Raw genomic sequence first — 23,043 nt, 5'->3', positions numbered from 1 at the left:
TATGGGACAATTATGAGAGTACTCGTGACTTTCTTGCAGTGGTATAACTACAGAGGCATAGAGGACATTATTTATTAATGTGTATGTCTAGACAAAATAAGAATATATGTAGTATACCTCTGCAATGCATGCATACTTTTCCACTTCTCAGCAAACAAAACTACTACAAGTACAGAAAAATAGCTGTTGATCCTGCCAGAAAATAAAATATTGTCAACAACACTACTACTGCTGTTCAATCTACCAGGCTCAGCGTTATTATGATGCAATAGGTGGTAATGCCTCCTCTAAATTCATTAAGCAGCCTCCCTTTCTCCCAAGCATTTCTAATGATAATAGTATTTCCATATACAGAATTTCTCCCATAGTAAGGGTGCCCACCACTTAGGTCCAGATCCAGAAAAATCATTTTGATTTGTATAGCATGGGGAAGGGTTAGAGCCTCTTTCTGTTTTTTTATTGATGTTTGTATCCTTATAGAGGAGATTTCCCCTCATTTTCGGTTCCAGTGACAATGGGTTCATGGGGCAGGAAATTATGGGAAAGAGGTAGAGACAGTACTGAAAACACATTTTTTTAGTACAGTAGAAAAAGGTTTTAATTGTGGTTTCTGCCTTCATGTCTTAAATACCCTCTCTAAGCACTATCTGGTGCCAGCCCTGCCATACCCTTATATAATTACAGTATATGGTTATTTATTTGGATAAAGTAATGTAGAACAAAGAAATCCCACATCCTTTAGATAACAACCTTCTTCCATGTGTATACAGTAAGCAGAAATATGATTGGTAGCTATGGATTATGGCACTTTACCAGTCTTTTTCTTGCCCGTACATACTTACCTCTCCACTAGTGGCCCCGTTGTCCAGTTCCAACCCTAGCCCTCTTTCCTTCCAGGAGGGGCCTGTGCTCCAGTTGCTGAGTAATGAGATGCAGCACTGCTCCTCTTCTCAGCTAGCTTTCCAGATGCCTGGCAATCAGACACAGCCTTCCAGCCCCACACAGCAGATGAAGAAATTGTACCTTGATTCTTGTGGTAGTGTTTTTCTGCTGACCAAGTGCATCTGTGGCACTGGCTTTGCTTGCTTGTTCCTGTTACTGACCTGTGCTACATTATTAAATCCCTCTACAGTACTGTCTGCTGCCTGCTGTGACCTTTACTATGTTTATTAGATACTTCTTCTGTCTGCTGCCTGCCCTGACCTTTGTTACATTACTGAATGCCTGTACTGTCTGCTGCCTGGCCTGACCTTTGTTACATTACTGAATGCCTGTACTGCCTGCTGCCTGGCCTGACCTTTGTTACATTACTGAATGCCTGTACTGCCTGCTGCCTGCCCTGACCTTTGTTACATTACTGAATGCCTGATTAACCATGTAACTATGTTCAATGCACACTTTTCCTTCAATGGGCACTTCTCCCCCTTCTGTCTGCTGCCTGCCCCGACCTTTGTTATGTTTATTGGATACTTCCCCTGTCTGCTTTGCAAAACATTGCATCCTCCTGCGCTGTCTGCTGCCTGCCCTGGCCTTTGCTATGTGTTGGTTGAACTGGATGGTTTATTTTTTCAACCAGATTAACTATGTAACTATGTTTAAGGACACTTCTCCTATCTGTTGTTCATTCCAACTTTTGTTACATTACCAGATCCCTCTTCTGTCTGCTGCCTGCCCCAAACTTTGCTATGTTTATTGGATACTTCCCCTATCTGCTTTGCAAAACACTGCATCCTCTGCCAGACTCCTTAGCATTTTACACATCCTGGATTGTCAGATGCCTGTGCCCCCTGCAGCACACTGTGGTTCCATCCTCTGATTCCTACATCACTACAGGCCACAATATTGTAGTGGGCATTGAAGGATGGAGGCATGCTGAAAAGTAGGGAGGTAGAAGACACAGATCTCCAAAGAGGTGAGTATACTACCTCTTTTATTGGAGGGATCTGTCAATTGTATTTGTTTAGTCAACCTTTGTTACATTACCAAATCCCTCTTCTTTCTGCTGCCTGCCTGTGTTCGAGTGCCCCCACTCTTGATGGAGGAGCACAGGGGCATTGTCATTCTAGGGGGAGGGGAGTGTTAGATGGACTAAGGCCCCTTTCACAGTTTTTCAGGTGGACCTGATCAGAAGTTCCATGCATTCCTATGGACAGGCTGGTGTAAATTGACTTGTGTTCATTTACACCTGCCTACCTCTGGGTCCGATCCAGTCCACTAAAAAAAAAAAAAATGGAAGGGGATCTGTTCTCCTCCATTTAGGTGGATCAGATTGGAGGGTAGTTGGGTGTAAACGGACAGAGGAGTAAGGAAAACCTATAGAGCTTAGAGCAGGGCAGGCTCTGTCCGCGTTTGCTCTGTAGAAACAGACGCAGATGTGTCATCCACTCCCTCTGCTCCGATCAACATGGGATCTGTGAGCCGACCCCCTGCTGATCAGAGCAGAATCTGCCCCATGTGAAAAGGCCTAACAGATTTAGACACAGTAAATAAATTGAAGTTGAAATCCAGGTCACACTGCAGTTGCGCAAGCAGTTACAGCAACAGTCTGTTTGAACTTTTGGGATAAAGGTTTTGCATGAGTAAATAAAAGGTGATCATTGTAAGCACCCCTGTCAGTGGTAAATGGTCTTAAAGCGGGGTTCCACACAAATTTTGAACAATATCTGTATGTATTCTCTTCCTTGCCTAGATGCTGACATGCCGTTTAAAAAAATTTAAATCGCCGTAATTACCTTTTATTTTTCTATTCTTCTTTGCACTTCCTGGTTCTCCTCCCGTGGGAGTAGGCGTGTTTCTAGCCTCTCCCAGACTCCTGGGAGCTAGTCTCAGGCTTCCCAGGATGCCACTGAGCATGTGCGGGAACGAGCAGTGAATGCTGGGAGCACAGCATTCACCACATGCAGGAAATAAATGCTTGTGGGCTTCAAATGCCCACAATGAAGATGGAAACCGCCTGCAGTGAATAATATAAGTTATTCTTTCCGACGAAATCTGACACATGTGGACATATTACACACAATATGTGAGTATGTAATGCTGAGAAGAAAAGTTTGTGAATGAACTAAAAAAAAAAAAAAAAAAACGATAGATAGGTGGACCCCCGCTTTAACACTCTAACTAGCTACATTTGCAGGACAGCTTGTTCTGTTGAAAAACAGACTTACTGGCCAAAACACAGGGAGAAAATAAAGGAAAGAAAGCCTAAAAAAAGAAAACAAATGCAACCACCACCTCTAAGAATTGGTAAGCTGAAATATAATCAATGTTTGCTTTTGGGTTTAAGCCAATCATACACACATAGAATGTTTTCCTTTAGCCTGTTGCCAGCAAACATGGGCAAATCTCCCACTGCAGGCTATTGTATTCTAACTGCCGTTGCCACCAGCTCTAAAAAATACCCGAACAGTTCCTGCCTTTAATTGGATTGGATGCAGGCGCTGCTGTTCAGCTGACAATTTTCCACCTGGGTCCTTCATTTTTCAATTAAAAGATTTCAGGTGGTAAGGTGCCGAAAGGACTACTCATGGAGCAAATTTTAGCTGGTTGATCAGGAACCAAATGAAATTCACTCCGTGTATACATATCTTTAGTCTAAATCATTTTCTTTGAAAGTAATCCTCCAGATACGACAAAGTTATATCATCTTGATTATTATATCACTACGAATTGTAATAGTAATATTATGAACAATAATGTTGCGCTCACGCAGAAGAACCGTCCAAAGAGCCAAAAGTCACTGTTTGTAGAATTTTTTATTTAGGAACATTTTTAATATTACATTATATAACAAAAACAAAAATTAAAAAAAACTTCTACATAGCACGTAGACTGTATCACCGAAACGGCTTTACAAAATGAGTCCTTCCCCTGCTGGATGTGGAGAGAAAAGGTTAAATTGGGTACCAGGCCTGGTTACTGACTTTCTGCAGAAAATGCAGAAAACGAACTCATGACGTAACACTGAACAGTACGACATTAATGGAAAATGCTGTAATATACATCGAAATCCAGCGCAAGCCAGAGATGAGTGATTAAAAATATATATTTATATATATATATATTTATATATGTACCTTTCCAACAATAAGCAAGCATTCAGACAATGTTAAAGGAGAACACAACTTTACAGGGTTGATTGAAGGAGGATGAAGAAGTAAGCTTAAGCCTCGTACACACGATTGGATTTTCCACAGACAAAACCTCGGACTTTTGTCCGAAGGCGTGTGCCTGGATTTTGTCTTGCATAAAAATGGCAAGGAATTGTCGGCCAACAAACACGAAGGTAGTGACGTACTACGTGGTTTTTCAGTTCTTTAGCACCACCCTTTGGGCTCCTTCTGCTAATTTCATGTTGGTAGAAGTTTGAGTGATTCATGCTTTTCATTAACGCTTTTCAGTCTTTTCATTTCGTGCTTTTCAGTTCGTTTCTGAACGGCCGTTCGTCAACCAGACATGTTGCGGAATCGGAGGAGATAACGTGTTATTTATTATTGGCCTTGGAGTTATTGCTTTGAGCCAAGTCCAGTCCAGGAACAGGAGGAGGAGGATTTCTTGGACCAAAAATTGGTTGCTTTATTAATCGTGACCAATTATGTCATATGCCTTTGCTGCGGGAGCTCCAGGAGAATAATCCAGATGTTTATTGGAATTATCTCTGGATGATCGACCCCTGCATTTACTTACTCTTGGCATTGTTGACCCCCTATATTAAGAAGTAGGACACATGTATGAGGCTTTTATTTTATTTTTTGGTTGAATAATAATGATTTGATTTGTTATATTTTCTATATTTTTGGATGCATAGAATGCACTTTTAGGTTAAGTTCTATTGGCAGATAGCATGTCTAATTTTATTTGTTTTCTTTTTTTAATGCACAATAAAAAAATTGTGGAGAATAATACTTGGCTATGTGTTTTACTTCAAATGACAGTTTGGGAGTAGGCAGTTACATTTAAAAAAATACAATGTAAAATTGACAAGGGACACCAACATAGTTGTATCTTTAATCTTAAAAACTACGGGATAATGGTGTTGTGGTAACTTGCTCAAAAAAAAAATATAATAAAATTATTATTCATATCTTAGTAAAATAAAAGCCTTTGAAAATGTGTTTGCAATAACTTCATCAGTATCACCAGCAAAGCAGCTTCATTATTAACCCATTAAAGAAGAAGAGAATTGTGCGCTGCATTTGGAGAATTCATAATTTGCCACGTCACCAATATTAATTCTCCATTACGAATGCTAGTTTACAAGACCGACCGCTTCTGGCTTGTCCTTGCTTCCGAGCATGCGTGTTTGTACTTTGGACTTTTGTCTGAGGGACTTGTGTACACACGCTAGGAAAATCCAACAACAGACATTTGTCCGCGGAAAATTTTAAAACCTGCCATCCAACATTTGGCAGCGGAAAATCCAACAATTGTCCGATGGAGCGTACAAATGGTCGGATTTTCCACCAACAGCCTGTCATCACACATTTCCCGTCTGAAAATCCGATCGTGTGTACGAGACTTTAGTGTATGTATATGACTCCACTCTGTGTCCCAGTTCCACTGGGTTTCCATTTCACAGTATTGCATTGTGCACTTCCAGGTCCCACAATCCTTCAGTACCCTCTACCTGTGCCAAACCAATAGAATCCTATGGCAAATTCCCAACACTTATGGAGTGAGACGGAGAAAGATGGGAGCTAGATGTGCAGGGTTCCTGATTTAAAGGACTAGCAAACCTAACGCAAAAAAAAAAATTACGGTTAAACTATTAAAACGGGGGTTGAGGCATATATAAAATAACCCACATTTATATATCAAAAAAATTGATATACTGTATAGATAAGTTTGCTATGATGGCTAACATTTTGCTATATTGAAAATTTTAGGCCAAAGCAAGCCTTCACTCTCTCGACCCACTTTGCAGAGTTTCCTCCTTCCCCCATACTTTTCCACGATTGGACAGTTACATTTTTTTCTTTATTTTAAATATCCACACTTCCAGGTTTAATGAGAATGACGTCCCCCAACCAGCCCACTGCCTCCTTAGATTTACATCACGCATCCAAGGAGACTTCGGGGGTTATTTACGGAAAAGCAAACCCACCTTGCACTACAAGTGCACTGCAAGTGCACTTGGAATTGCACTTGGAAGTACAGTCACTGTAGATCTGAGGGGGACATGCAAGGAAAATAAAAAAACAGCATTATTGCTTGCTCATGATTGGATGATAAAATCAGCAGAGCTTCCCCTCATTTCAGATCTTCCCTCAGATCTACAGCGACTAGACATGTGCGCCGTCAATAAATTCGTTTTGTTCCGTATTTCTTAATTCGTGTCTGAAATTCAATTTAAATTCGTATGAAATATGAATTTTCGTTAGGTTCGTTAACTTTTCGTAATGTTCAAATGTTCGTTATGATGAATTTATCATTATGAGGGGCTCCCACCATCCCTGGGCTGTGCTGACTTCCTGGGTTTTTAACTGTTGGGTTTGTAACAATTACAAATGTTCCTTAGGAATTTGGATCCGAAATTCTTAAACGAAATTTCGTACTTCGTACAAAATTTGAAAGCATAGCAATTCGTATTTCAGATCCTCCTGAATGTACGAATTTATGGAAATTCGTACGAATTTTCTATTCGTACAAAACTAATCGCACATGTCTAACAGCGACTGCACTTCAAAGTGCACTTGTAGTGCAAAGTGGATTTGTCTTTATTAAATCAACCCCTCCATGGGCAATCTGCTGCATATGCACTGGCTGTCTCTTGTTAATTCTTGAAGCCAGCCCCCTGATGATGCGCATGCGCAGTGGCATGGCAGCAGGGCGCCAACTTGAAAACCAGGAAGAGACAGTCATATTCCAGATGACGTCAGAAAGGAAGATAGCGACGGGGGACCTGGTGAGCAGCAGCAAAGCTGTTACTGCAGAGCATCTCAGTAATTGATGGGCATGTGAGTATGTTTATGAAGGACAATCCAGTGAAAAAGGTAAGATGGGATTTAAAATAATAAAAAATAAAAAGGGGGGGACTTTCTCTTTAAAGTGACTCCTTCAGCACAGGGCAACTTGGATGTAAAACTTACCTGCAATAGACTGCATATGCTTACATTTCTGAATGCCACTTCTGGGAGTGTGAATAACCTACTCCCCCCACTGCTTACTGTGGTTTCTCCTGCTGACTTGTACATCACTACAGGACAGACTGACAGGAGAAACCACAGCAACAGTGTGGAGGGGAGGGGGATATACAACCCATCCGCCCAGTTGAATATTTGCAAAGGACAGTGAGCATTGAAGCAGCAGATTTTCAAAAAACAACAGGTCACCAGAAAGGTACAGGCCTTTTTTTTGTATGGTATCTGATATATATATAAATGGCCCTGCACTGACAGGGTCACTTTAAAGAATCGCTAAATTTGAAATTAAAAATTATATTTTCCTAAACAGCTACAAATTGCATCTTTAATAATATATATTTCAAGTTTCAAAATCAGGTAAGAAATGCAGATATTTGACATTTACGTAGCTCTGTAGTAGCTGCCATTTTTGGTAAAAGGAAGCACCAGATTGACAGCTGATCAAATATATTTTAAGTGACGTCAGAAAGTCAGCTTGATGCAGGAAGACGGACCCCCCAATGTAATAACTTCATTTTACATTTCTTCCGCTTTATCTTCTGACCCAAAGAGACATTTATCTAGGAAAGTTATTGAAGACAGTAACAACAGAGAGCGAAGGGAAAGTATGCTGGGCCCCCCAAGCTGTGAGGACCCCTAGTGTGACAGTCACTGCCTCTGCTTAGTGTTGGCTTAAAGCTGAACTCCAGGCAAATAGCAAAATACAGAGGAAAACACATGGCATACACTTTATTACCAAAAGTATTGGGACGCCTGCATTTACAGGTGCATGAACTTTAATGGCATCCTAGTCTTAGTCCGTAGGGTTCAGTATTGAGTTGGCCCGCCCTTTGCAGCTATAACAGCTTCAAGTCTTCTGGGAAGGCTGTCCACAAGGTTTAGGAGTGTGTCTATGGGAATGTTTGACCATTACTCCAAAAGCGCATTTGTAAGGTCAGGCACTGATGTGGACAAGAAGGCCTGGCTTGCAATTTCCACTCTAATTCATCCCAAATGTGTTCTATCAGGTTGAGGTCAGAACTCTGTGCAGGCCAGTCACGTTCCTCCACCCCAAACTTGCTCAACCATGCCTTTATGGACCTTGCTTTGTGCACTGGTGCGCAGTCATGTTGGAACAGGAAGGGGCCATCCCCAAAACTGTTCCCACAAAGTTGGGAGCATGAAATTGTCCAAAATATCTTGGTATGCTGACGCCTTAAGAGTTCCCTTGACTGGAACTAAGGGGCCAAGCCCAACCCCTGAAAAACAACCCCACACCACAATTATTGATTGTGTTATTTTTAGATTTCAGTTAGTGAGTGGTGTTCACTTTTTTGATTTTGCAGCATTTCACACAACATTCACTTTAATAGCGCAGAAGTTTATCTTAGGATATTTTTTTAACCCCACACCATAAATCCTCCCTCCACCACAAAATTTGGACCAGTGCACAAAATAAGGTCCATAAAGACATGGATGAGTGAGTTTTGGGTGGAGGAACTGGCCTGCACAGAGTCCAGATCTCAACTCAATAGAACACCTTTGGGATGAATTAGAGCGGAGACTGCAAGACAGGCTTTCACGTCCAACATCAGTGCCTGACCTCACAAATACACTTTTGGAAGAATGCTCAAATATTCCCACTCCTAAACCTTGTGGACAGCCTTCCCAGAAGAGTTGAAGCTGTTATTGCTGCAAAGGGAGGGCCAACTCAATATTGAACCCTACGGACTAAGACCGGGATGCCTTTAAAGTTCATGTGTGTATGTAAAGGTAGGCGCCCCAATACTTTTCGTAATATAGTGTATATGGAAGCTATGCAATTTGAAAAACAAATAAAATCATGCTGGTTTGACTTCAAACCCACTGATCAGAGTTCTCCTTTAACATGTGGTTAGGAAGAAGACAGTTTTGGGACATTATTTTAAAGGCTGATGTACCTTTAATATCGAATATACAACATTTTGCAGAGTAATCTTTTGTAACCATAGATCATTATTACAGAAGTAGACATTTTTATGGCAAACAAGATCCCTGTTTAATTACACAAGTGTCTAAGGAGAGTTTTTCTCCCACTGTAGAACATATTGGGTGTACCTATTTTGCCCGTTTAATTTGGCCCAAATTATGCCCTATGAAGTGGCACCTGTACTGAGAAAATTGGATGACCACCGCCGCTATACTTCCTCTTATGCTGATTCAATGGCTTCAGTACTTTCTCGGTAACTCACCCATTAATGTTTGAAGACCCAGAGCTCTGCTTCATTAGGACTATGCTTAATTAATTCTTGTTCTGGGTCATTGATTGAAAGAGCACTACCCGGGAACCAGCATTTTCAGAAGCAGCAATAGCAGCTTACATATTTCTCCCGGTATAGGTTTCTTTCAACAGTTATATTATTTAGGAACATTATTGAATTGTGCATTTAAAATAAGACATTGTTTAGATGGTCCCACTCTTAAACCTAAAATGTTATGTTTTTGTGCTAAAAAATCCTTAGAGCCCATCAACACACCTATGCAAGTGTTGTGACGCCAATCATTTTCACTAGGGTGCATTGTGAAGGGTGGTGTGATACATTGATATTGTACTGTTTACTTTTTTCTTTGTTTTTTTATTTATCGAAATGTCACAAAATGACATTTCATTAAAGTCTATGCACTGCAGCTTATTGTGATGAATTGTGAAATTTGTGTATGGTGTTGACAATGCTGATCCCTCTGTCTCCCTTTTATGCCAGCATTTTGAAAGAGTTAGCAACCTATGTAGACCATTGCGTTAGCACTTTGAAAAAAAATCCTGAATACAGAATTGAAAGAATTATCTCTAAAAAGCCTGAAAAGGCATGAAATGTATGGGGTTGGCAAATTACTCAAATATGTTACACTGGAAAAATCCAAATAGTAGACCACCAATGTCAACCATGAGGTTCTGCTAGATAAGGCATCTTTTGAAAAGAGGATTGGCTAATTGGAGACTGCCTGAATAATTTATCACTGCAGTTTTGGAAAGTATATAACAGCAATAGATGAGGTGATTGAATAATAAAGAATTCATTTTTCCATGCATGCATTTTTTTCCAAATATTATGCCCAGTACCTTCACAGAGATCAACTGGCACGGCATGTTAAAAATGTAAATGCAAATGTACAATTTCAATATGTAACCAAAATATCAATGTCTTTTTATTCCAAAGAAAGGAAAAGAACACGAGACTGGGCTATTTTGGTAGGTTTGACTGCCATAAAACCCAAGGAAGTTGTAAACTTGAGGTGGGGTCGCTCTTGAAAAACAAAGAAGGGACTTTTGCTCTATACAAAGCTAAACTGAAACATTTGAGGTCACTTTAAAAGAAACCGCAAAGTAAAAACAGTCCTGTTAGCCACACATTGGCCTTTATCTTCTGCCTTTGGATTGGTTATTTTAGGCAAAAACACCATTTGGGGCGATTTACTAAGACTGGAACACTAAGAATCTTGTGCAGCTGTCCATGGTAGCCAATCAGTTTCTAACTTCAGCTTGTTCAGTTAAGCTTTGACATAAACCTGGAAGCTGATTGGTTGCATCAGATTTTGCACTCTCCAGTTTTAGTAAATCTCCCCCCATATTCTTAAGCACTAGCTTGTATAAATTAATCTTTAGTGGGCTTGTTTAAAAATAAAGGGCAGAGCAAAGCGTAATAATGACATAGGAAGCACACAAATAATATGTAGCATCTAGAATTCAGCTTGCATCAATTTTGAAGAGTCAATGATTAAAGACAAATTCAATTTGGTTGCATATGCTTACTGCATTTTACACATTGGTTTTAACCCCATGCAATGCAGACAGCAATGACTTTGTATTTTAGAGCTAAATGCTTTTATCCGATTGGCGGCTATGGGTTGCAGGAAACCAGTGGTCCTTGCACTGTCCTATCTTGTTTAATAATATAGTACAAAATGTAGTGGGGAGCACTAATCCCTTTTTAGAGCAGTTTTCAACAATCTAAGACTAATGAAACCTGATGTCTTATTGGCTGCTACATGTTACCCACCCCTGCTTTTTGCATATGCCCAAATGTGTCTTCATCAAAGAAACACCACCCATGGGACCAAATGGCACTGCAGTTTGTAAAATTGTATATAATACTGTATGTTACTCATGGTTCTACACATTGTGTGGCCATATTACATTAGGCTGCTCTATCACAAATAATAAAAAAACTTTTGTATAGTGAACAAGTATAACCAATGTATATATACTGTACCTTCTTCCCAATAGGTATCACATAAAAATATTTCCAATGTATAGTCTTATAGGGGCCCAAATCCCTTAATTTTAATCACCAGGGATGCTTTGTAAGAAGAGTCCCAACATGAATATAAGATTAGCTTCTTTTCCAGCTAAGTTAGCATTGTAAAAAACAAGCTTTTCTCATTTTCACCTGAAAATAGTATTTTGTATTAAATTAAAAACTAGTTGTGTAGCTCATTTGGTCTGCGAGCTGTTTGTACTTGTCAAAACATGGAACATTGTCCTTGGTATTAATTTAGCTCCCTAGTTGCATATACAGCAATATCAAACTGCTACATGTTTGGAGAGTGTGGGAAAACCCTCGAAAGAAAATCTGAACTGAGTAAGATGACCAGTTATGAGAGTTCCTCTCCTCAGAAAACTTTCTTCCATTGCAGACATGGCTTGAATGGTCAAACTTTGAGGGTTTTTTAGAGTACCTTAAGAAGAAATATTGTTTTTTCATCCCAGATATATCAATAAACACAGTAAAAAGGTAATATGGCCCAAGCCAACAGGTCTCAGTCAATAAACAGTCAATAGGGTTTCTATCTTCCCCAAAGGTGTCATCACTGCCCATTACTTTCAACTGGCAGTATAGACTGGTGGAGGCTTCTGCTGTGTTTGGAGTCCATTGTGTCATGATCTTTTGGCGCACCATCCAATGAGTTTCCGCAACTTGAGTTTGGAGAAAGTATGTCTTGGAGGAGATCTTGTTGGACCATGCCATTATCTTTACTTATTTTGCTCCTTTGGTTGCCTTCTTCCTCTTGGTCATCGAGAAGTTTGGCTAGGAAGTTAATATATTTCATAGCCAGGTGTAATATTTCACTCTTGTTGAGCTTTTTATCTGGAGGGTGAGTGGGAATGAGCTTGCGGAGCTCAGCAAAAGCCCCATTCACGTTCTGCTGCCTCCATTTTTCCTGATTCTTTGTGCAGATACGACGAACCACCTTTGTCTGAGGACGCCCTGGAAAAAAAATATGAATATCTTAAGAAAAGATCAAATTATGGGCATGTGCCCATCTAACTATCAGATCCCAATGCAACTAAGGAGAAACCCTTAACTTCTTTAACTTCTTTGGTTTATAATTCATGGTGGGTATCTTGTCATGTGAGGTAATGGACAAAAACCTCACTCCCAGGCGTTTCTTGTACAAGGACAGCTTGTGCATAAAATGTGTTGACCCCCTTGGCCTTCAGATATTAAACAATTCAATTAATAATAGGCAGTGGTGGCAGCATGACAGGTGCATATTAACTGTGGCACATTTGCATAGAGTTTGTTGTGCTTTCTTTCTATGGGACAGTTAAGATAGTATTGGTGACTTTCTTGCAGTGGTCTAACTACAGAGGTATAGAGGACATTATTTCTTAACGTGTATGTTTAGACAAAATAAAAACATATGTAGCATACCTCTGCAATGCATACATACTTCTCCACTGCTCAGAAAAAATAAATACTACAAGTACAGAAAAATAGCTGTTGATCCTGCCAGAAAATAAAATACTGTCAACAACACTACTACTGCTGTTCAATCTACAAGGCCCAGCATTATTATGATGAAATAGGTGGCAATGCCTCCTCTAAAGTAATTAGGCAGCCTCCCTTGCTAATCAAGCATTGCTATGCTAATGTTAATAGCATTTCCATATACAGAATCTCTCCCGTAGTAAGGGTGCCCACCACTCAAGTCCAGATTCAGGAAAATCATGTTTGTTCTCTTTCTGTTTTTTTTTATTGATGTTTGCATCCTTATTGAGATTTCCCTCATTTCCGGTTCCAGTGGCAGAGGGTTCGTGGGGCAGGAAGTTATTTTTTTAGTACAGTAGAGAAAGTCTGAACTTCTGTAAGGTTTTAATTGTGGTTTCTGCTTTCATGTCTTAAATGCCCTCTCTAAGCACTGTCTAGTATCCTTTTATAATTATATGTTTATCTAGTTGGATAAAGTCTTGAAGAAAATAGAACTCATTCAGGAAACAAGCAATGTGTTAATCCTGTATTCTTTAGAAAAAATGTTTTTATGTGTATACAGTAAGCAAAAATATGATTGGTAGCTATAGTCTATGGTACTTTGCCAGTCTTTTTCTTGTCAGTATATAATTAGCTCCACTAGTGGCCCCCATTGTCCAGTTCCAACCCTAGCCCTCAGTTGCTGAGTAACGAGATGCAGCACTGCTCCTCCTTTCTGGTAGCTTTCCAGATGCCTGGCAATGAGACACAACTTTCCAGCCCCATACAGCAATTGGTCAACTTGTACCTCTGTTTTTGTGATAGTGTTTTTCTGCAGACCAAGTGCATCTGTGGCTTTGCTTGCTTGTTCCTGTTACTGACCTTTGCTTTTTTATTAAATCCCTCTACTGTCTGCTGCCTGCTGTGACCTTTACTATGTTTATTAGATACTTTTTCTGTCTGCTGCTCGCCCTGACCTCTGCTACATTACTGAATGCCTGCGCTGTTTGCTGCCTGCCCTGACCTTTGCTATGTGTTGGTTGAACTGGATGGTTTCTATTTTCAACCAGATTAACTATGTAACTATGTTTAAGGACACTTCTCCTATCTGTTGTTCATCCCAACTTTTGTTACATTACCAGATCCCTCTTCTTTCTGCTGCCTGCCCTGCCCTTTGCTATGTTTATTGGATACTTCCCCTGTCTGCTTTACAAAACACTGCATCCTCTGCCAGACTCATCAGCATTTTAACATCCGGGAGTGTCAGATGCCTGTTCCCCCTGCAGCACACTGTGGTTCCATCCTCTGATTCCTACATCACTACAGGCCACAATATTGTAGTGGGCATTGAAGGATGGAGACATGCTGAAAAGTAGGGAGGTAGGAGACACAGATCGCCAAAGAGATGAGTATACTACCTCTTTTATTGCAGGGATCTGTCAAATGTATTTATTTAGTCAGACTGCTTGTCTGACTAAACACAGGCAGGCAATCCATATTTTATGTACTTACAGAAGTGTTGTGCGCAGATCTTGGGAGATTTTATGGATGGTCGTAAGCTTCCATTTTTGCTGAGATATGTCTACAGTAGAAGCACTTTTTCTTTTTCCTTGATTATTTGGAACTATTGGAACTTTTGTTGTTTATGGTCTTGGTCTATATGAACCTTGGTAGCTCCAGGATTGCCCAAAGTCACCACAAAGACATGCCATGTGGAGCTTCAGAAGAACATCAACAGCTTAATGAAAGATTACCATGGTCATTCATGTAGCACTAACCCCTTAGGAGCCAATAGATAGGATGGTTCCTCTGTTCTTTGCCTCAACTTTCACAAGAACCCTTAGCCCCTCTACCACACTAGGTTGAGTGTACAAACATACAGTATCACAGGAATTCACTGAAAGAATTACTTAGTACCCAACAGTAGTTTTATATCAAAGTAAACAGGCACCAAACCAGGTAGTAAAGGTAAATTTAATATATTGTCACCCAATTTGGTTGGTAACTAGACAAGCATAAATTAGTATACTAAGGGATTTACAGTGGGGACTAGTCATAAGATGACTTTTGACATCCAGATCAGCATAAACAATAGCAAGGTCACCTCAATTTTAGCAGTGAGCAGTAGTAAAGTTGAATCTACCGAGAGTCGGATTTATACTGCCAGAGCACATTTATGATGGTGAAGCTAGTCCAAGACTGACTAGGTATGCATTGTCCAAAAGAAAAAGAGGATGGTAGGGGAGCAAATGGGGCTTGAAGAATAAGTATTATGGAAGAGGCAATCCTTTGAGATGTTTTTGTACCAGCTATCTTTGGGACCATTTAAAAAACTGCCAAGTGCTTTTTTTTTAAATTTCTATTTATATAAACACTACTGCCTCCGATATTTAATATAGCACCTCTGGGGCCCTGGAAATATTACTTTCCATACAGTATGCATGGATCAACAGCCCATATAATCTGAAAACACTGCACAAGTGGCCATTCACTTCTATGGTCGGCTAACATGCCACTTGCAGCTCCCCAGGTGCTTGAAAACATCAGGAATTGTATGCTACAGGACAGGTACCTGCAAACATCCCGGTTGTTCCAAGTTGTATCAGTTTAGGGTATGCTTGTGGTCACAGCAGGACTCTATAGGCACTTCCTAGGGCAGTCATAAACCCAAAAACAAAACTGCAATATAATGCAGCTTACCAATCCCTAGATGTGGTTGCTGCATCAGTTTTCTCGTTTTAGTCTTTTTCCCCTTTAGTTTTCAAATGGTGATCTGGCCAGTAACACACCTCCTGTATTAGCATGCCCCCACTCTGAATGAGGTAGCACAGAAGCATTGTTAATCCAGGGGGAGGGGAATGTTAGATGGACTAAGGCCCCTTTCACGGTTTTTCAGGTGGACGTGATCAGAAGGTCCATGCATTCCTATGGACAGGCGGGTGTAAACTGACTTGTGTCCATATACACCCACCTACCTCTGGGTCCAATCCAGTCCACTAAAAAAAAAATGGAAGGGGATCTATCCTTTTCCGTTTAGGTGGATCAGATCAAAGCTGATCATTGTAAGCACCCATGTCAGGGGTAAATGGTTTGTCTCAACACTCTAACTTGCTATATTTTCAGGACAGCTTGTTCTGTTGAAAAACAGACTTAATGGCCAAAACACAAGGAGAAAATATAAGAAAGAAAGCCTAAAAAAGAAAACCAATGCAACCACCACATCTAAGAAGTGATCAGCTGTAATACAATAAATGTTTGCTTTTGGGTTTAATACCACAGCCAATCATGCACACATAGCATTTTTTTCCTTTAGCCTGCTAACAGCACGGATGGGCGAATCTCCCACTATGGGCTATTGTATTCTGACAGCCATTGCCATCAGCTCTAAAAATACCCGAACAGTTCCTGCCTTTAATTGGATTGGATGCAGGCGCTGCTGTTCAGCTGACAACTTTCCACCTGGCGCCTTAATTTTTCAATTGAAGAATTTCAGGCAGAAAGGTGGCGAAAGGGCATCCCATGGAGCAAATTTTGACTGATCAGGAACCAACTGAAATTCACTCCGTGTATGGATAGCTTTAGGCTAGACCATTTTCTTTGTGAGTAATCCTCCAGTACGATAAAGTTATATCATCTTGATTATTATAATCACTACGAATTGTAATAGTAATAATATGAACAATAATGTTGCGCCCACGCAGAAAAACCCTCCAAAGAGCCAAAAGTCACTGTTTGTAGAATTTTTTTATTAAGGAACATTTTTAATATTACATTATATAACAAAAACAAAACAAAAAAAACTTCTACATAGCACGTAGACTGTATCGCCGAAACGGCTTTACAAAATTAACCCTCCCCCTGCTGGATGTGGAGAGAAAAGGTTAAATTGGGTACCAGGCCTGGTTACTGACTTTCTGCAAAAAATGCAGAAAACAAACTCATGACGTAACGCTGAACAGTACGACATTAATGGAAAGTGCTGTAATATACATAGAAATCCAGCGCAAGCAAAAGAAGAGTGATAAAAAATATATATTTATATTTATATATATATATATTTATATATGTACCTTTCCAACAATAAGCAAGCATTCATGCGACCTTTACAATGTTAAAGGAGAACTCAATTTAACAGGGTTGAGTGATGGAGGATGAAGAAGTAAGCTTAGTGTGTGTATATGACTGCACTCTATGTCCCAGTTCCACTGGGTTTCCATTTCACAGTATTGCATTGTGCACTTCCAGGTCCCACAATCCTTCAGTACTCTCTACCTGTGCCAACCAAGTGTCAAACCAATAGAATCCTACGGCAAATTCCCAAAACTTATGGAGTGAGATGGAGAAAGGTGGGAGCTAGGTGCTGGGTTTCTGATTTAAAGGACTAGCAAACCTAACGCAAAATATTAATTAGAGTACTAATTAAATAAGGGGTTAAGAAGAGGCATATGTAAAAGAACCCACATTTATTTAGAAAGGCAAATAACAGAGATAAATTTGCTATGATGGCTAGCATTTTGGGATATCTGAAAATTTTAAGCCAAAAGGAGGGTAAAAGCACTCTCTCCCCTACTTTTCCACAATCAGACATTTCAATTATTTTAAATGCCTACACTTCCAGGTTTGGGTGAGAATAACGTCCCCCAACGAGCCACACCTCCAGGTTTGGGTGAGCATAACGTCCCCCAACGAGCCACACTACCAGGTTTGGGTGAGAATAACGTCCCCCAACGAGCCACACTACCAGGTTTGGGTGAAAATAACGTCCCCCAACGAGCCACACTTCCAAGTTTGGGTGGAAATAACGTCCCCCAACAAGCCCACTGCCTCTTGGAATGTACATCATGTATCCAAGGAGGCTTTGGGGGCAATTGGCTGCATATGCACTGTCTGTCTCTTGTTAATTCTTGAAGCCACCCCCCTGATGATGCGCAGCGGCACCAGGGGACCAGCTGGAAAACCAGGAAGAGACAGTCATCTTCTAGATGAAAAGGAAGATGGTGGCATGGGACCTGGTGAGCAGCAGCAAATCTGTTACTTCAGAGCATCTCTGTATTCGCTGGGCATGTGAGAATGTTTATGAAGGACAATCCAGTGAAAAAGGTAAGATGGGATCTAAATTAAAAAAAAAAAAAAAAAGAAGGGTATAGGGGGGCAGTTTCTCTTTAAAGTGGCTCCTTCAGCACAGGACCACTTGGATGTAAAACATACCTGCAAAAACCAGACTGCATATGCTTACATTTATGACTGCCACTTCTCCGCTCAATGCCCTTTGCAAGTATTCATGCACTTCTGGGTGCGTGAATAACCTGCCCCCCTGCCGCTTACTGTGGCTATGAGTTTAATAATGAGTGAAAATAAGAAAAAATGCAGATATTTGACATTTACGTGGCTCTGTAGTAGCTGCCATTTTTGGTAAAGGGAAGCACCAGAATAACAGCTCATAACATTTATTTTAAGTGACGTCAGGAAGTCAGCTTGGTGCAGGAAGATGTACCCCCCCCCCAAAAAAAAATATAATACCTTCATTTTACATTTTTTCCACTTTATCTTCTGAAACAAAGACACATTTATCTAGGAAGGTTTTTGAAGACTCTTTTACAAAGTCAACACGGTAACCACAGAGGGTGAAGGGAAAGTATACTGGGCCCCCTAAGCTGTAAGGGCCCCTAGTGTGACACACTGCCTCTGATTAGTGTTGACTTAAGCTGAACACCAGGCAAATAGCTGAATACATTGGAAAACACATGGCATATAGTACATATATAGAAGCTGAAGGGCAAATAGGCATAACCAGGGCATGAAATTTAAAAAAATATATTTTCATGCTGGTCTCACTTCAAACCCACTGATCAGAGTTCTCCTTTAACATGTGGTTAGGAAGAAGACAGTTTTGGGACATAATTTTAAAGGCTGATGTACCTTTAATACCGAATATACAACATTTCGCAGAGTAATCCTTTGTAGCCACAGATCATTATTATAAAAGTAGACAATTTTTTTTGGCAAACAAGATTTAATTACACAAATGTCTAAGGAGACAGTTTTTCTCCCACTTTAGAACATATTGGGTGTACCTATTTTTCCCATTTAATTTGACCCAGATTATGCCCTATTAAGTGGCACCTGTACTGAGATAATTGGATGGCCACCACTGCTCTCTATGCTGATTCAATGGCTTCAGTACTTTCTCAGTAACTGACCCATTACTGTGTGAAGACCTGGAGCTCTGCTTCATTATGGCTTTACTTATTTAATGCTTGTTCTGGGCCACTGATTAAAAGAGCACTGCCAGGGAACCAGCATTTTCAGAAGCAGCAATAGCAGCTTACATATTTCTCCCGGTATAGGTTTCTTTTAACATTTTCTATTATTTAAGGACATTATTGAATTGTGCATTTACTTATGTAAAACAAGACAGTTTGAGCCCATCAACACACCCAACAGCGCACACCAAAGTATGTGTATGGTGTTGACAATGCTAAATGGACAGAGTGTGAACGGGCCTTAAGGCTAGAAAAAAACTCCACAAAACCAGAGTAAGAAGACTGTAGTTGGCAATGCCAACTAAACACAATGGGCACACACAGAAGGGAAAACCCTCTGTCTCCCTTTATACCAGCATTTTGAAAGAGTTAGCAGCCTACGTAGACCATTGCTTTAACACTTTGAAAAAATAAATCAGGAATACAGGATCATAAGTAAAATCTATAAGGGACATGAAAAGGCATTAAAGCATTTTTTACCCAACACTTCAGATTCCTGATATGTGCCTGCTGTCCCATGTACTTGTATGATAAAGTCTCCTGTCCTCTTTGTTTTCCTTTATTTGTGTGAAATCCCTGGTGTTCCTGCTAGTCCCCTTGCTTTCCTATTAAAGACTGACCACACTAAGCAGGAGAGCACACCGTGATCAGTTCTCTAGCTGTGTTGGGAAATCTCCTCCAATGATCGGACTTGTCCTGACACACCCCTGCTGCACAGCCATTCACTGGGAAGATCAGTATACTGCTGCTTCTCCTCCCCTCAGCTCTTATGCAGCTGAAAAGAGAGGGAATGTGATCACTTATAAAAAAAAAGAAGGGGAAAAATGTATGTATAATGTTTTTTTTTTTCATATCTATACAAAAAATGTTTTGCATTTCATTTCCATTTTAAACTGAATGGGTTGTTTTACAAGGTGATCGTTTACAATCACTTTAAATATGTTACACTGGAAAAATCCATAAGGTAGACCACTAACGTCAACCACGAGGTTCTGCTAGATATGGCATCTTTTAAAAAGAGGATTGGCTAATTGGAGATTGTCTGAATATTTTATCACAGTAATTTATTTTTATTTATTTATTTCAGGTACTTATATAGCGCCGTCAATTTACGCAGCGCTTTACATATACATTGTACATTCACATCAGTCCCTACCCTCAAGGAGCTTACAATCTAAGGTCCCTAACTCACATTCATACATACTAGGGACAATTTAGACAGGATCCAATTAATCTACCAGCATGTCTTTTGGAGTAATAGTGGAAAATATGTAACAGCAAATGATAAGATGATTGAATAATAAGGAATGAATTTTTCCATGCATATATTTTTTCCAAATATTATGCCCAGTATCTTCAAAAAGACCAACTGGCACGGAATGTTAAAAACGCAAATGCAAATGCGCAATTTCAATATGTAACCAAAAAAATCTATGTCTTTTGCTTCCAAATAAAAGAAAAGAACACAAGACTCGGCTATTTTGGTAGGTTTGATGACAGCCATAAAACCCAAGGAAGTTATAAACTTGGGCTGGGGTCACACTTGAAAAACAAAGAAGGGATTTTTGCTCTATACAAAGGCAACTAAAAACATTTTAGGTCACCTTAAAAGACAGCGCAAAGTAAAAAGAGTCCTACTACCTACAGCATTGGCCTTTATCTTCTGTCTTTGGATTGGTTACTATAGGCAAAAACACCATATTCTAAAGCACTAGCTTTAGTGGGCTTGTTTAAAAATAACGGCAATTACTCAATAAGGCAGAGCAAGGCGTAATAATGACCTACAAACGTTAGTTATAATCTGTAGCATCTAGAATTCATATTTAATCGATTTTACAAGAGTCAATGATTAAATACGAATTCAGATTGGTTGCTATTGCTTACTGCATTTTGCACATTGATTTTAAACTCATGCCTTGCATTTTGGAGCTAAATGCTGGCACCTGATTGGTGGCTATGGGTTGCAGGAAACCAATGGTCCTTGCACAGTCCTATCTTGTTTAACAATATAGTACAAAATGTAGTGGTGAGCACCAATTCCTTTTTAGAGACTAATGAAACCTGATGTCTTATTGGCTGCTACATGTTACCCACCCCTCCTCTTTGCATATGCCCAAATGTGTCTTCATCAAAGCAACAGCACCCATGGGACCAAATGGCACTGCAGTTTGTAAAATGTTATATAATACTGTATGTTACTCATGGTTCTACACATCGTGTGGCTATATTACATTAGGCTGCTCTATCATAAATAATAAAAATACTTTTGTATAGTGAACAAGTATAACCAATGTATATATACTGTACCTTCTTCCCAATAGGTACCACATAAAAAATATTTCCATTGTATAGTCTTATAGGGTCCCAAATCCCTTAACTTTAATCACCAGGGATGCTTTGTAAGAAGAGTCCCAACGTGAATATAAGATTAGCTTCTTTTACAGCTATGTTAGCATTTAAAAAAAACAAGCTTTTCTCATTTTCACAAGAAAAATAGTATTTTGTATTAAATTAAAAATTATTTGTGTAGCTCATTTCGTCTGTGAGCTGTTTGTATTTGTCAAAACATGGAACATTGTCTTTAGTATTATTTAGCTCCCTAGTTGCATATACAGCAATATCAAACTGCTACATGTTTGGAGACTGTGGGCAAACCCTCAAAAGAAAATCTGAACTGAGAGAGATGGCCAGTTTTGAGAGTTCCTCTTCTCAGAAAACTTTCTTCCATTGCAGACATGGCTTGAATGGTCAACGTTTGAGGGTTTTTCAGAGTACCTTAAGAAGAAATATTGTTTTTCCATCCCAGATGTGTCAATACACACTGTGAGAAGGTAATATGGCCCAAGCCAATAGGTCCCAGTCAATAGAAAGTCAATAGGGTATCTTTCTTCCCCAAAGGTGTCATCGCTGCCCATTACTTTCAATTGGGAGCATAGACTGGTGGAGGCTTCTGCTGTGTTTGGAGTCCATTGTGTCATGATCTTCTGAGAAGCTGTCTGGGCTTGGCGCACCATCTAATGAGCTTCCGCAGCTTGAGTTTGGGGAAAGTATTTCTTGGAGGAGATCTTGTTGGACCATGCCATTATCTTTACTTATTTTGCTTCTTTGGTTGCCTTCTTCCTCTTGGTCATCAAGAAGTTTGGCTAGGAAGTTAATATATTTCATAGCCAGGCGTAATATTTCATTTTTGCTGAGCTTTTTATCTGGAGGGTGAGTGGGAATGAGCTTGCGGAGCTCAGCAAAAGCCCCATTCACGTTCTGCTGCCTCCATCTTTCCCGACTGTTTGTGAAGATACGACGGACCACCTTTGGCTGAGTACCTCCTGGGAAAAAAATATGAATATCTTGAGAAAAGATCAAATTATGGGCATGTGCCCATCTAACTATCAGATCCCAATCCCAAGGAGAAACAATTAACTAAGTGTTTGTGACCCCAACATTTCAAATTCCTGATATGTGCATACTGTACCATGTACTTGTATGAAAAAGTATCCTGTTCTCTTTGCATTGCTTCCTTTGTGCTTCCCTGGTGTTCCTGCCAGTACCTCTGCTTTCCTATGAAAAACTGACGACACTAAGCAGGAGAACACAGCGTGGTCAGTTCTCTTGCTGTGCTGGGAACTCAGTGTGCTCTCCTCCAATGATCAGACTTGTCCTGACAGCATTCCTCCCCCCTCCCCCTGGACAGCCATTCACTGGGAAGATCAGTGTGCTGTTGTTTCTCCTTCCCCAGCTCAGGGGGAATTTGACCACTTATAGAAAAGGGAAAAAAAGGTATTTATACTTTTTTTTTTTTTTTTATCTATACACAAATGTTTTGCCTTTCATTTCTATTTTAAACTGAATGTTTTTTTTTTAAAAAGGTGATCGTTTACAATCACTTTAACTTCTTCGGTTTGTAAATCATGGTGGATATCTTGTCATGTGAGGTAA

General features: G+C 39.9%; 1 protein-coding gene across 5 annotated transcripts in view; it reads right to left on the bottom strand.

Moving 5' to 3' along the window:
• TAL1 (TAL bHLH transcription factor 1, erythroid differentiation factor) overlaps window positions 1-23,043 on the bottom strand; it is a 56,339-nt gene that overhangs the window by 6,560 nt on the left and 26,736 nt on the right. For 3 of the 5 annotated variants that reach the window (XM_073593589.1, XM_073593586.1, XM_073593587.1), the window contains exon 4: window positions 16,573-22,433. The exons of 1 other annotated variant lie outside the window; for it this stretch is intronic. In XM_073593589.1, coding sequence (XP_073449690.1) covers window positions 22,012-22,433 — 422 coding nt within the window. In that variant the 3' untranslated portion in view covers window positions 16,573-22,011. Of the gene's footprint in view, window positions 1-8,863; window positions 12,365-16,572; window positions 22,434-23,043 lie in introns of those variants that run through there. One more of the 5 variants, XM_073593590.1, reaches the window with a different exon arrangement.

The sequence above is a fragment of the Aquarana catesbeiana genome, linkage group LG07, assembly GCF_042186555.1.
Source record: "Aquarana catesbeiana isolate 2022-GZ linkage group LG07, ASM4218655v1, whole genome shotgun sequence".
NCBI classification, from domain to species: Eukaryota; Metazoa; Chordata; class Amphibia; order Anura; family Ranidae; genus Aquarana; species Aquarana catesbeiana.
This window is presented reverse-complemented; position numbering and strand designations above follow the sequence as displayed.